Below are 15,876 nucleotides of genomic sequence, written 5' to 3' on the forward strand. Positions count from 1 at the left end.
TTTTGACGGGCTTGAAAATCACAAAGTGAAACAACGATCTGGGTACTTACTGCCTTGCATCATGAACCCATCAAGCAAGAATGAAGGCGAGATTGACAACTTAACATCAAATATTATCGATAAAATATGCATCCTTTACACAATACTGGCAAGTTTTTAATTTGAAATGCTTGCACAGAGAATTCTTAACCTCAGACAGAATCAGTAAAACTAGTTCTTCCATAAAAGAAATATGTTGGAGATGTGAGCAAGTGCACAATGCAGACTGGAACCACATTTTCTTTGATTGAGTTAAAATTAAGCCATTTTGGAATGGTATTAATAACTTCTACAAGATTTAATGAATCATTTTATTTAACTAAAGCTCTTGTATTATTAAATGTGAACGAATGTCCTCATTTGAATAGGTCAAACATGTATCTAGTATGGACTATACTTGCAATTTCAAGAAAGTGTATAATAAGACGATGGAATACAAACATAATACCAACTTTAGAAGACTTCTACAGCCTACTGAAGACCACAGCATTATTGGAAATTAACATTAAAGAACTAAGAATTTATCCAAAGCCATACAAACAACCCTTGGGAAAAGTCTTACTGCTGATTGACACTATACAATAATTGATTAGACTCTCTGATAATGGATTGGACATACTTATAAAGTAACTGTATACATTAAGATCTGTTATAATGTCAGGCTAATGTAAATAGTGTACATAGTTATTTAAGATGTTATGTATAAATACTATGGAATTCATTCAAATGTATTTGAAAAATAAAAACATTTTTTGAGAAGAAATCTGGTTAAAATAAATAAAGGTAGAAGTCTGTGTTTTGTTTTTTGGCTCTTCACTTGAAGAGCTGAGGGGGCATTGCTGTCACTGTAGGACGCGTGCTACAGTGAATGCTGAATTTTATTTTATTTTTAGTTGAGAGGGTGGGGTGGTCTATCAGGAACAGGCACTGGGTGCTAGATGAGACAACTATTATGGCTCTGAGCATAAGCATAATGGCAAGTTTAGAGCCAAATCCATACTGTGGAATTACCACACTGAAACTCTATAACAAGAAAAACCTACCACACTGACAAACTATAATAACAAGAAAAAACTCCTTGCCATCACTACAGGTGTCCGTGTTATCATTATAAAAAGGAACCAAACAGCCTAAGCAAGGCATCAGAGAGCAGAGATACAGTCACGTTGATTATTCAAGTAATGCTACTTTAGATTCTATTATTCCTTCAACCCCGTTCTGAAAACTAGTGTGCTACAAACAAAATTATGAAAACACCACAGCCCTTCTTCACAAGTACCAGTGCATATCCTTCTCATAAGGATCCTAAGGAAAAAAAAACATGTTAAAGACACTCTTTGTGACTTACTGTGAAGTCAGTATATGTCTGCATCAGAAATGCTTCTACCATCCTCAAAATAAAAATTACACCCAACAGTTTAAACAAATGAGTAAATTAAATACTTGTTAAACTTAAATGACTGCTTTTTGGAATACAGGTATTCAGTATGATGCCCCAGTAAAAAACAGAAAAAAAGGACAAAATAACCTGAACAAGGAGAACAGTATGTCAATATGAAATCCCCTATAATGTTAGGATAAGACAGCCAGGGGCTTTATTCCCTTTGCTGTAGATGATTAAGAGGTGTTGCAGTGTTTACATACACAGCCCTAACAGATGAATTTGTACACCAGTGAATATGCCCTCAACAAGGTACAACATAAAGTAAACGTGAGGAATGGAGTTCAGACTAAATATGAACTGTTTTTTATCCTTTTGGTGAGGAACTTTTGGGCCTTTCAGGTGTCTGGTCAGATACATTCCGAACGGGGCACACAAGACACTCAAAGATGAAAAAATATATATATCTTTGGTTCAGCATAAATGTAAGTGTGGATCAACCTGCCAACATTTATCAACCTCCCATTATAGTGAAGTTCAAGGTACTACTGGACAACTTTACACAGCAAAGGGTAAACGGGCAAAAAATAAGCCTTTCAAAAATATCTTACCTTGACATTATATTATGCTACTTAAGTGCATGATGTAAAACTGACATACGTGCAGATACCTGCACTGAATACCATAAAAACAGGTTTTACCTAATGGCTGTATTTTTCTTTTAGGATTCCATGTTTCAGATGAAAGGCGGAAATATTAAACATGTACACATCCCACTTAAAGGGATACAATCATATTATGCCAGGATCAACCATTTAACATACTGTACAGCATTTATGCATATGCACTTTTTGAGATAGGAATACTACCCTCTAATAAGCATGGCTGACGGGTGGTACTAAACTAATAAAAATTGTTTTCTGATGTAATGACTTGATGAATAACCTCAGAGGCAAGTTCTGAAAGCAGACATACATTTTAACTTCAAAATTCCATACAGCAGGCTGGCCCCACTAGCGCACTGGTAGGTGTCACTGTGTTGCCTGGAACCCAAAATCAACGAGTGGTTACTAGCCAGATGAACAGAAAGGGAAGAGAATCAACCGGTTGGTGACAGGGAGAGTCAAGGTGTGGCTTCTTTCCTCAGTCAGGGAACCCATGGGGTGGGTCATGGCAAATGACTGAGCACTATCTCATCATGCTGCAAAACTAAGGAATGAAAAAGCCAATGTACCAAACCACTGACTTTCACAATCAATAAATAAAATAAGATAAATAGATAAATACAAAAAAGTTATGTACTCACCATAACGTTCCTTGTTTGTAGTCCATCTTGCCCTTCATTCTTACACATGGGGTTCAGAGCCAATCCTCGGCTCCAACTCGGCCTTTTTACAAGGCTCGTGGCTAGGTAGGTATCCCATGGTGCACCAGTACAATCACCAGATCTTGTTTGCTGTTAACTAAGAGAAATAATAAAAAACATACAGAAAGAACCCAATAATAAAAGGTCTCCAGTTAATAATAATTATTTCTGTCTCCAGATCCTTCCAAAATGGGGGTAGGAGGGTGGGTTTGTAAGAATGAAGGGCGACATGGACTACAAACATGGAATGTTATGGTGAGTACATAACTTCTTTATGTTCTGTAGTCCTGTCTCGCCTTTATTCTTACACATGGGACAGCGTCCCTAGCACCTTATTCTTGGGTGGCTCAAGGAAAAATACTCCTGAGTACTGTGGAACCTAAGGATGCTCTATCCCTGGAGGTTAAATCCAATTTGTAATGAGTAATAAACGTGTGAGGGGTAGCCCAAGTTGCTGCTGCACAGACATTATCAAGTGGGACCCTGGCCTGAAAGGCTGCAGAGGTAGACTGAGATCTCGGAGAATGAGCCTTAATTTTGAAAGATAAAGACTTACCATCAGTAGTGTAAATGTAAACTATACAGCTAGAGATCTAATTAGAGAGGGTCACTTTGGAAACTGGTGGACCTAATCTGGATTCGGAGAAGGAAATAAATAATTGGTCTGACTACCTAAATTCCTTAGTCCAGTGTAAATAAAAACATAATTGTCTATGAACATCCAACTGACGAAATCTGTATTCTGCTGCGTTGGAATGATTAGGGAAGAACACCGGAAGCTCTACGGATTGGTTCAAAGTGTTATGGGAACAGACCTTCGGGACAAAGGATGGATTAATACGAAGAGATACTCTGTCTTTGTGAAATATAAGATAAGGGGGTTTTGACAGGCAGTGCTTGTAACTCTGACACAGGTCTAGCAGATGTGATTGCCACCAGAAACAAAGTTTTCCAAGACAGAAATTTCAAAGGAGATGAATGAGATGGCTGAAAGGGTGGAGACGTTAATTTGGATAGAACAAAATTCAAGTCCCATGAAGCAACCGGTTCCTGAAGGGGAGGTCTTAAAGTGGCACCTTTAAGGAAGGTCTTGCACAACCTACGTGACATCAGATTAGAATCTTGTAGACCTAGATGAAAATTAGAAATCGCTGCCAATTGAACCCTGATTGTGGCAGCCACAGATCCCTGGTGGAAAAGTTCAGACAAGAATTCCAAAACCACCGGAATAGAAGCAGTATAAGGGTCAACATTCCTTACCTCAGCCCAGATAGAGGACCTCCTCCATTTACTGAACATAATTTCCTAGTGGAGGGTTTATGATAAGATGTAAGGATACGAGTCACGGAGGGTGAGAAATGGTGAAGCCTGACTAGAAATGGAACTAGAGCAGCCAAGCTGTCAAATTGAGGGTGTGCAGGCTTGGGTGAAGTGAGCCTGACATGTGTGTCAAGAGATCTGGCACTGGGTCCAGAGTCCATGGATCATCTAAAAGGTGAGGCCTGAGAAAGGGGAACCAAACTTGTTGAGGCCAGTAAAGAGTAATGAGGATCAGTTTGCTTCCCAGCTGTTTCGCTTTATGAATCACCTTGGATATGAGAGGAAAAGGAGGGAAAGCATAAACAAGACCCAGAGGCCAATTGTGAACAAATGCGTCTCTCGGTGACTCCCCCCAGAGGGGGGAATGAGGGAGAAATAGCTGCTGCATTTGGCATTGATTGGGCTGGCAAAGAGATTGCAGCAAGGCTGTCCCCATCTGCGGAAAATCTGCTCTGCTATTTCCTGCTTCAGAGACCACTCGTGAGGCATCAAAATTGCCCGGCTGAGTTTGTCGGCCATCACGCTGGTTGTTCCCGGGACGTGTGTCGCCATCAGAAACTGCTGGGAAGATATCGCCCATTTCCAAACCCAAATGGCCTCTCGACAGAGTGGGTATGATCTGGTTCCGCCTTGTTTGTTGATATACCATACTACCGACATGTTGTCTGACTGTACTGCAATTGTCCCAAGAAAAAGAAGGTTGTGAAGTGCTTGCAATGCCAGGAGCACCACCCTCATCTCTAGAACACTGATATGCAGGCGAGCCTTGTGATCTTGCCATGTGCCTTGGACAGTCCTGCCTAGATAATGCCCCCCCTACCCTATCTGTGAGGCATCTGTGGTCACAGTGGCAATAGGTTGGCGAGGGACAAATGGAGTGCCCATGGTCAACTGATTGGGTTGAATCCAGCAAATGAGGTCCTTCTTGCAAGAGTCTGTTAACAGAATGTGGTGCGTTAAGAGCAGTTGTTGGAACGACCACTGGGATGACAGGAACCACTGAAGAATCCGCATGTATAGTCTGGCTAGCAGCACTAGTAGTATGGTAGAAGCCATGGTCCCTAGAAGCTTCAAAACAGTCTTGGCCTTGACTTTTCTGAGAGGGAGAAGATGGTGAATTTGAAGTACCAGATTCTGTGCCCTTTCTTCTGGAAGATGAGCCAACATGGCTACTGTGTCTATTTCTGCACCTATAAAAATCACAAACTGAGAGGGCAATAAGGTAGATTTTTCCCAATTTATAGTAATCCCCCAACGGGGCACAAAGTTGAATAGTAGCGTCCCTGGTCTGAAGAAGTAGTGCCTAGTGGGGGGGTCAGGAGCCAGTCATCCAGATACGGAAACACCTGGAATCCTTGACATTTCAGTTGAGCTGTCACTACTGCCATACACTTGGTGAACACCTTGGGGGCTGTGGTGATGCCAAAGGGCAGAGCATGAAACTGGTAGTGACTGGCTCCCAGCCAAAGAGTAGACGACTCCTCGACGCCCTGTCTAGTTTTATGTGGTAGTAAGCGTCTTGGAGGTCTACTGAGCACATCCAAGTGTCTTTCCCTAGTAGCGGGAGTATAGACTGCAGTGTCACCATCCGGAACTTGTCTTTTACGGATTTGTTTAATTTGCTGAGGTCCAAGATGGGCCTCCAGTCCCCTGTACGTTTTGGCACTAAAAAGAATCTGGAGTACGTTCCGAATCCTATTTGGTCTGCTGGGATGGTTTGGATGATTCTTTCTGCCAGCAACTTGTTGACCTCCACAGTTGCTTGATCCCTGTGATTGGGTGGAACATCCGGGATCCACCTGGGGACATGAGGTGGCAGAGAAAAGGGTATGGAATAACCTCTGGTGATAATTCTTTGTACCCATCTGTCTTGAGTGATACTTAGCCAGGCTTCTGGAAACAAAAATAAATGCGACCCCCGACCGGCTCCAGAGAAGCACAGTTGGGCCCCACATCAGGAGTGCTGGTATGGCCCCTCTGGGACTTCTTGAAACTCATTTTACCACCTCTCTGACCCTTGGGATACTGTCTAGTGGGGACGGTAAAACGTATTCCCATGGCAGAGTGTGTTTCCCCTTCTTGCTCGCACCAGGTGAGTGTGTCCTTTACCTTAGGTCCAAACAATGAAGAACCGTTAAAGGGGGCATTGGTAAAGGTAGATGTGAACGGTGCTGCAAAATTACACAAGCGCATCCAGGAATGCCTCCTTAGGGAAATTCCTGAACCCGCTGCTCAACTCACTCCATCGGCTGCACAAGAGATGAGCCTCATGGACAAGTTGACAATAGAATTCAAGGTGGACAACTGGGCAGACACCTTCTCAGGGACTCCCTCAGTGGATGTACCTTGCAGAGTCTCTCCCAACTCCTTAAGGAGATCTCTCTGGCGCCTCGTAAAGTATGTTAGGTAGTTCAACGATCTAAGAGTAAATGCCGCTGATGAAAAGATATGCTTCCCGTATCTGTCCATCGTTCGAGATTCTTTATTCGACAATTGGACAGAAGAAGAAGCCTCCGCTAGCTCCTTCTTAGTGGCCGCCGCCACAACCATGGCATCTACAGGAACACCCTTTGACAAAAATTCCTTCTCCTTGGGAGCTGACAGAAATCTATTTGGTCTCCTGGAGACTGGCTCCACGGCATCAGGAGTATTCCCACACCTTCCGACTAATGAGCTCTAACAGTTCGAAGGGTGGAGACACCCAAGAGACTGAAGGTTGAGACCTGAAAGCCTTCAGGTACACTGACTCCTCCTCAGAAGGGGTGACAAGTGGGCCAGCCACACCTCTGCTTAAGGATCTCCAAGATGTCTACAAAAGAGACATCACATCAGAAGACGACTTGGGGAACCCTTCTGACTCCTCGAGGTCAGTGTCAGAGGTATGAGACTCGTCCTGGGAGTCTACATGTTTCCTCTTCCATGTCCTCTTCCATGGGAGCTCCTCGGAAGGATATTCCGGGGAGGTCTTGGAAGAATGGGGGCCACCAGCCGGGGGCTCCTGAGGCTGCGGGTCTCTGCTGTCCAGAGAGGAAGTAGGTTCTGAGACAGAAGTAGGTGCTCGAGGGGGAAGAGTGTCGGTACCCCTGGTAGGAGCTGATGATCAGGACAGCACACTCATCTCGAACGCCGACCTCTCTGGCTCAGAAGACCTCCCCGGCTCCGGGGAGAGTGAGGATGCCATCAGCTCCGAGACAGATGTAGGGTCCAAGCTCACCCTAGCCGACAGGCTGAGAGGAAGGCTTGGAATCAAAAAGGATTGGTTCTGGGCATCCCTGTCAGGGCCGACTGGAGAGCCTCAGCTCCTAGACACCACGGACAGCACCGAATGTGTCTGAGCAGAATTCAGCTCTGAAACAACCTCAGGGAGAGCTGGAACCCAGGGTTCCACCAGCAGTACCAAGCACTCCAGCTCCGAAAGTCCAGCACGGCTCGGAGGAGGAATCACAGAAGGGGTAATGGACTCAAGTGGCCCCGGAACCGACTGGGCCGGAGCCAACATTTTCGGCAAGGCAGATGACTTCAGGAGTCTCAGCATTACTCTCTCCACATCTTCTTCCGATAAGCTCCTGGAAGATCTGAAAGACAGTGTGGGAGATCAGGGTCTCTGTAGCATGGGTGACCTTAATGTAGGGGAGAACGGTAAGGGACCCTTAGACCGGCTCCAATGTCTGCTATCAGTGGTCGGCTCTGAACTGCCTGGTGCAGACACTGTAGCCATAGTAGAAGTAGTAACCTCGATCGGCTCCGAACTCAGTGAAGCCGAGGAGGCAGCAGATTTGTCAGTTTTAGAAATTTTGAGAAGCGGCTCCAATGCACCAGCCGGCACCGGGGAGGGCCTCTTAGAAATTTTCTGTGAACATTTCACACACTTTTTAAAGCCAGAGGGCTTATGATCCTTGACTTCCTTAGATATCTCACAGAAGATTGCCAATCAGACACACAGAGAGAAGAAAGGGAAAGTTGGAGGACTAGGTCTTCTATCTTAAATGGGCCTAGCCCTGGTTAGAGAAAGAAGGGAGAAAACATAGGTCCTCTAACTAAAACAGACCTAGAAGAGGAAAAGGTTCAGAAAGACAATAACAGTCTCATACACACACAGGAGAAATATAATCTCTAATAAGTCAAAGAAAGAGAACGAAGGTCAAAAACCCCATTCTAACTGTAAATACAACTATGCGGAGAGCTCTGCAAGCAAAAGCTATTTATTTTAAGCTAAGAACACGCTCACAGAGAAGGCTTATCTAAATTTTACAAAATACTGCACACACAGTCTAAACTACGAGCAAAAGCGCCTACAATCACTAATATCAACAACATCTAAACTATTAGAATATATATATATATATATATATATATATATATATATATATATATATATATATATATATAGCAAGCCCAGTGAAAAACTAACTGGCACACAGGATTACTATGAGAATGATAAGGCCAAATGTTCTCAGAAAACTTAACACAGGAAGAAACCCAGTAAATGTTAAACTACAAAAATTGACACTAGTAACAGCTATAAAATGCTATCTAAATATGAAAAACAGCAGAATTTAGCCCAAAAATCAGCAAAATGTGTTAGACTTAGCCACGGCCAAAAAGAAGCACATCCAAATTCGATGTGGCAAATGAGACCTGGGGATTGCACTGGTGCACCATGGGATACCTACCTAGCCACAAGCCAACTAAAAGACTTTGAGCTTGTAAAAAGGCTGACTCAGAGCCGAGGATCGGCTCCAAACCCCATGTGCAAGAACACTACAGAACATTGTATTTTCGCAGGGGCAAGCCTCCCTGCACTCAGTATAAATTCATGACTTTAAATATATTAAATTTATTTATTTATTTATTTTATTTACTGTTGGTTAACCAGGATGGTCCATTGAGCCAAGTGAACCCATTTTCAATGGAGTCCTGGGGAGAAAAGCTCCAACAAGAATACATGTTACAGAGATATACATTACATAGTATACAATTCATAGCAAGGTAAAGTTTACAAACAGTAGAATTATCCATGAAAATAATGATAGAGTATAGTTATACACATTTTTTTTTTTTAGGTTGATAGATGATATTTAGGATAGGATTATGAGCAAAATATAGGAGATGAAAGTAATAAGGATAGAGGAAGTGGAGAATGATTATGTGGGGATGGAGCAGGAGCATTCCCATCTGTCTCACTTATCCTGAGGACCCTCACAAATCTGAGGGTGCGTAATGTTGGGATTTACAAGAACACTCCACCCCCCCCCCCCAAACACACACACACACTCTCAGCAATCTTACAGTTAACACTGCAAATAAGCAATGGAATGACAGCAACTATTGTATGCCTGCCAATAATAATTTGAAAAAAAGTTTCAATGACCGTTTCAGTGCATTCCTCTAGCAGTGACAGGAGGGCAAGTCTCCCATGGCTGTATGCACCAAAGCAACAAGAGGAAGGTGAGACAGAAGCTCAACAGTTGCATGCATGGGAGTGGGGTGGGACAAGTGCAGTATTACTGCACAATTGCCCTCCTGGAAGTACGGGATTTTTCTCTGTCCTAGTTCATATACCCTGCACTTAAAAAAATATATCCTTCCTTTGACCACTGTATGATGTCTCCTTAAGAGGCTCTCACTTTCTACAACAGGAATGAATAGTTCATTTGTGGAAGAACAAAGAAAATATGCGTAAAAGGGGGAAGGAAAGCCCAAAAAATATACTTGGAAGGAAAGGTCAAAAAATGGAATTTATTACTAACCTGATTCAACTTCCTCTTCACTAGCAGCCCTAACATGTTTAAGCTAGTGCAAGCAAATGACAATGTTAAATTACCTGTAGGAAAGACACCACCAAAAAACATGTTGAAAAGATCCTCTGGAGTAATGTCTGCTTCAAAGTCTCTACGTGTACTAAATCCATCTCGCTGTTGCCTAAAAGATGCTTCATCTCCTCCAGATAAGTCATATTGTTTTCGTTTATCTGGGTTGCTGAGGACTGCATACGCATTACCAATTTCTGAAAAAAGACACAAAAGGTTAACAATATTGCAAAAGTAAAAACAAAGGCATAAGTGGTGCCACATTTATAAGATGATAAAGATCTGACTAATTATAACTTGTACAAATAATATAAAAATGCATATGAAGTACAAGTGTATAGAAAATAATATTTATACCTTTCTCCCCCATACTAATTCTTAATGATTCCCAAGTGCAATCATGGTAAATCAGAAAAGAGAAATACAAAATACATAACTGACAGGTCAGATAATTTTTCCTACAAGTGCTTTCATAGAACATTGACTGCTACCTCACTGTAGATACAGAAAGTACAGTTGTGTACACTTACCATAAATGTAGATGTTCGAGTGTATTCACTGATGCAGTCATCACATTTGGGTTATCTCTGCCAGGGGTAGCCCTCGGGCGGCCCGGATACCAGAGGCTTAGTATTTCTGCGTCGGTTGCTGTCACTTCAGGACTGACGTCAGGTTGTCAGTAGTATAAAGTAAGGGAGCCAACGCCATTACATCAGTTTTTCTTGCCTTAAGCTGTCAGGAGCCCCCAAGCAGGAGCAAGGTTCTGGTGGAAGAACCCCACCAGTAGAAAGTAAATACCAATATGTCCCTTGTAAGGAAAGAGAATAAAGGGGGATGGAGGGAGGGAAAAGTACAGTTTTGTACCTACCATAAATGTAGATGTTCGAGTGCTAATACAGCTGCAGTAATCACAGATGGGTTCTCTGCCGTCAGGCAGGTCCTCGGTCGGCCGAATTCCAAAGTCTAGGTCTGGCGTCGGTTGTTGTCGCTTTCTTTCCTGACGTCAGTTAGGCAGGGGTATATAAGACACAGTCGACGCCATTTTCTTCAGTCTTTCTTCCCCAGATGTCAGGTGCCCCCAGAAGGAAGGCAATACATAAATTATATTTATATACATGCAATGCAATATAATCAAAAATCAGTAGTTGCAAGCAAATATACCATAGAAGGATAACCCAATCAGGTTGTATGAAGAGGGGTTAGGCCCTAGGCCTTTACCAAGAGGGGAAGGAGGGAGGGAAAACTGTACTGCAGCTGTATTAGCACTCAAACATCTACATTTATGGTAGGTACAAAACTGTACTATGTTCATCGTGCATACAGCTGCAGTAATCACAGATGGGTAGAATCCCAAAGCTACGCACAGGGTGGTAGGCACTAGGTGGAACTGGGATGAGCCAGAATGCCCTGCAACACAGCAGTGGCAAAGCCTGCTCTAGTTTTGGAATATAAAGGCAGGTGGTAGTGTTTTGTGAAGGTATGCACAGAACTCCAAGTGGATGCTTCCAAAATATCTTTGGTAGGAACTCCTCTGAGGAAGGCTGTAGAGGTAGCTGTGGCCCTGGTGGAGTGGGATCTGATGCCTGTAGGGACAGATTTTCCATGATAGGAGTAACAAAACCGCATGCAGTGGCCTATCCATTTTGAAATTGTCTGTTTGGTAACTGGCTTCCCTTGAGCTCCTACAGCATAGGACACAAAAAGTTGTTCTGATTTCCTGAAAGGCTTTGTTCTGTCCAAATAATAACGTAGCTGTCTATGGATGTCTAAGGAGTGTAGCAGCCTTTCCCCTTTGTTTTGAGGATTGGGGTAAAAGGTAGGAAAGTGTATGGCTTGATTTAAAGCTACCCTGGATACCACTTTAGGCATAAATGATAGGTTGGTTCGAAGGGAAACCCTGTCCTGATGGAAGATGAGAAAGGGCTGCACAGCCATGAGGGCTTGTAGTTCCGAAACCCTACGAGCCGAGGTAATGGCCAGAAGGAAGGCTGTTTTCCAGGACAAACATTGCAAATCTGTTGAGGCTGCTGGTTCAAAGGGAGGCAATGTTAATTTTTCTAGAATGTAATTAAGATCCCAGGCTGGCATTGGTTGTTTCCTTGGTGGTCTTATATTCTTAGCCCCTCTGAGGAACTGTCTTAAGAGTGGGTGAGAGAATAAGGGTGGATCAGTGTTGAATTCTGCAGAAATGGCTGAGGCATGGATTTTTATGGAGGAAAATGAAAGTCCACTGTTCAGCAGCTCAGCTAGATACTGTAATACCTGAGGCAAATTCAGTTTTCTAGGGTCCTAGCCTTTTTTCTCATTCCAAGAGCAAAACCGCTTCCATTTTATGGAGTAAGCCTTTCTAGTAGATGGCCTTCTGGCCTCCAAAATGACATCCTGCACCTCTTTGGGGAGTAGGGTCTGTTGTGGTGTTAAGGAATTTTCCATGCAGCGAGGTTGAGTGTTTTCAGCTGACTGTGAAGAGTTTTGTAGCTGTGCTGAGTCAGCAGAAGAGGCATTAGAGGTAGGGACCAGGGAGGAGTATGTGTTAGGCTCCTCAGGAGTGGGTACCAGTGTTGTCTTGGCCAGTCTGGAGCAATCAGTATCATCTTGGTCTGTCTGCTCTTGCTTTCAAGAGTACCTTGGGCAGAAGAGGCAGAGGTGGGAAAGCGTAAACTGTCCATGCTGTCCAACTGAATGAAAGGGTGCCCACTCTCCAGGCCTTTGGATGAAAGGTCCTTGAACAGAACTTTTCCAATTGAGGATTCCTGTGGGAGGCGAAGAGATCTATGTCTGGCCTCCCCCACGCTTGGATTATCTTTGTAAACACTTGAGGATGCAACTTCCATTCGTGTGAATCTGTCATATTTCTGCTTAGATTGTCTGCCAGCGTGTTTTCCAAACCTGGCAAGTACTGTGCCTGAAGTTCGATTTGCCATTCCAGAGCCAAGTTCCAAAGTGTCATGGCTAGTCTGCACAGGGGGTATGAATGTGTTCCTCCTTGTTTGTTTATGTACCACATTACTGTGGTGTTGTCTGTTCTTATCAATAATTGTCCTGGATGCAGGAGGTCCTTGAAAGCTGTAATTGCATTTATCACTGCTAGCATTTCTTTCTGATTGATGTGAAGGTGCTTTTCCTTTTGGGACCATTTGCCCTGAATGCACCTGTCTGTCATGTGCACCCCCAGGCGTAATCTGAGGCGTCTGTTGTGATGACTTGATTTGCTTGAGGCTTGCAGAATGGGAGACCTGTGTTTGTTTGACATGCTTGGGCCCACCATAGAAATTCCTTTTGCAAACATGGAATTATTGGTATTATTGTTTCCAAACTGTGGCTGTGTTGAGACCATAGGTTTTTTAGGTACCATTGAAGTTTCCTCATATGCAACTTTGCACATGGGATTAAAAGAATGCAAGATGCCATGAAGCCCAGAGCCTGCAGGATTTTCCTTGCAGTAAGCCTGGTACAATTTGCTAGTATTTTGAAGTACTGAGTTAGTTGCCCTGTTTTTCTGGCGAAGATAGGCCATCTGGGTGTTTGTGTCCAAGTTGGCACCCAGGAAAGTTATTTTCTGAGATGGTGTTAGCCTGGATTTCTCTTTGTTGACTGTGTATCCCAGGGAATTCAGTAACCGTGTTACATAAGCCAGATGTTCCAGAAGTATGTGCTTGCTGTCCGCTTGGATCAGGCAGTCGTCCAAATAAGGGTAAATTTGTATCCCTTGAAGTCTGCAGTAGGCAATTACTGATGCCAGGCATTTCGTGAATACTCTGGGCAGTAGATAAGCCAAAGGGCAATGCAGAGAATTGATAGTGAATTGAACCTGCAAGAAATCTGAGGTATCTTCTGCAGCTTTGTCTGATTGGGACATGCAGGTATGCCTCCTTGAGGTCCAATGTTACCAGCCAAAACTCCTTGCCCAGCATGGGAAGAAGCTGCTGTAATGTGAGCATCTTGAATTTTGGTACGAGTAAGAATGTGTTTAGGATGGATAAGTCCAAAATGGGTCTCCAGTCGGTTCCTTTCCTTGGTACCAGAAATAGCCTGGAATAAAACCTTGACCTTGTTCGTGAGTAGGTACCTCTTGAATAGCTTTCATGTCTATGAGCTTTGAAATTTGTAGTTGTGCCTCTGCCCTTTGATTGTGTGGCAGGTTTGGCATGCCTCTCATTTTGGAAGAGTGTGAAAATGAAATCTGTAGCCTCTGTTTATAACGTCCAGGATCCATTTGTCTGTTGTGACAATATGCCAATTTCTTGTAAATAATGCCAGCTTTCCTCCCAAGGGTGCTGCCAGCTGAGACTTGCTTGGCATGGAAAGGAGGAAGTCATTGGGTTTGTTTCCTGTATTGTTGTGCACTGTCTTCGCCACCTCTTGGTGCTGGAGTTTGCCATTGCCTGCCTCTATATGATCCTTGTGATTGTCCTCTGCCACTTGTGCCTGTATCTACCTCTTTGGGGCTTGTCCGTGGCTGGAAAGGACCAGTTTTAGAAGGCCAATTTCTGCTAAAACGTGGTGGTTGAACCTGTAGAAAAGCTTTGACAGTTTGCATAGATTTGGCTTTTTCTTCCATTTTCCGTAGTATCTCCTCAGCATTAGTACCAAATAGCACATCCTTTTGTAAAGGAGCATCTAGTAGTTTAGCTTTCACATGATCAGGCAAGATTTGTTCCCTAAGCCAGGCATGTCTACGAATGACTGATCCTGTAACAGCAGCTCTACTTGAGGCCTCTAGGGCATCATAGCCACATTGTAAGGTGTGTTTACCCACTTGTTCTGCACTATGCATCATATCCTGCAACTCCTTCAAATCTGGTTGTTCAGGTTGAGACATTTTATTTCTTAATTGTGATAACAGAAACTGCTGATATTTAAGCATATGAAACTGACAATTTAAGGCCCTCATGGCTAGGGTGGCCGAGGTATATACCTTTTTTCCCCACCTTTCTAAGGATCTTGACTCTCTTTGGGAAGGTAGTGGATTCTTAGCAGTAGAGGCCTTCATTCCCTTGGGGCCTTGAGAAATGGTTTCAGGGTCAGCATTATGGCTTTTGTAAAGAAATTGGTGGGAGTTAGGAACTCTGTAGTACCTATCAGGCTTGACTGGGGCAGGAGGCAGGGAATCCGGATTAAGGCAAGCCTCGAATAAACATCATCAAGTATGTCCAAGACAGGAGGTATCGCCAGAGGTCTGTGTTGAGGTAACAAAAGAAATTCCCTAAGTCTTTTCTTGGAATCAGAAAAGTCTTGGCCTTCCCAATGGAAGTGTTCCCTCAAGGTGTGCAAGGTTTCCCCAAAAGAAAAATCCTCTGGAGGAGATACAGAAGGAATGGACTGCTCTGCATCAGAATCTTCAAAAGGGGAGTAAGAGTGTTCCTCTACATCAGAATGTTCTGAAAAATGGAGCCCTGATCAGAAGAGGGAGAATCTTCCTCCACTCTGGGTCTCTTGTCTGGAGGGGGTTGGGAACCCCTGATAAGAGTAATTAAATCCTCAGCCATTTTAAGCATCTGCTTTTTAGGCATGGGGCCTGGAGATGGGCCCTGTGCAACAGGCCTCTTGGGATGCCTGGCTGATTTGGACTTAGTAAAGGCCTTAATGGAAAAGGAAGATGAGGGTCTAAAGACACCATGGGTGGAAGTGGACCTGTCCACATTAGGAGGCTCAACGCTCACAGTGGCTTCGGTGGTTGTAGTCTGGGTATGGGCCGAGGTACCTGTGGTCTCGGTTACAGAAGACACCGCCAAAGAAGTGTCGTCGGTAGTCAGGGACTGCATAGGCGTCTCGCTGAGAACCGGACCACGTGTAGCCGGTTTTGGCGTGGTGTCGGTGGAGACCGCAGACCTCGCGTGTCGGTCCTTGTGTTTTTTGGACAAAACGGTAGTCGGAGTCTCCGACGACATTTTATAATCAAAGGCTTTACCAAAAAGGTGTTGGGTGAACTCCACCCGACGCTTAATAGTGCGTTTATT

General features: G+C 43.7%; 1 protein-coding gene across 1 annotated transcript in view; it reads right to left on the reverse strand.

Annotated features, from left to right (window-relative positions):
* The window catches only part of DNAJB14 (DnaJ heat shock protein family (Hsp40) member B14), a 798,655-nt gene that overhangs the window by 379,308 nt on the left and 403,471 nt on the right, over positions 1 to 15,876 (reverse strand). The window contains exon 4 of the mRNA XM_044061132.1: positions 9,931 to 10,113. Within this exon, the coding sequence (XP_043917067.1) occupies positions 9,931 to 10,113 (183 nt within the window). The remainder of the gene's footprint in view (positions 1 to 9,930; positions 10,114 to 15,876) is intronic.

This window comes from Protopterus annectens, chromosome 2.part0 (genome assembly GCF_019279795.1).
Source record: "Protopterus annectens isolate FY-2018-M chromosome 2.part0, PAN1.0, whole genome shotgun sequence".
Taxonomy (NCBI): domain Eukaryota; kingdom Metazoa; phylum Chordata; order Ceratodontiformes; family Protopteridae; genus Protopterus; species Protopterus annectens.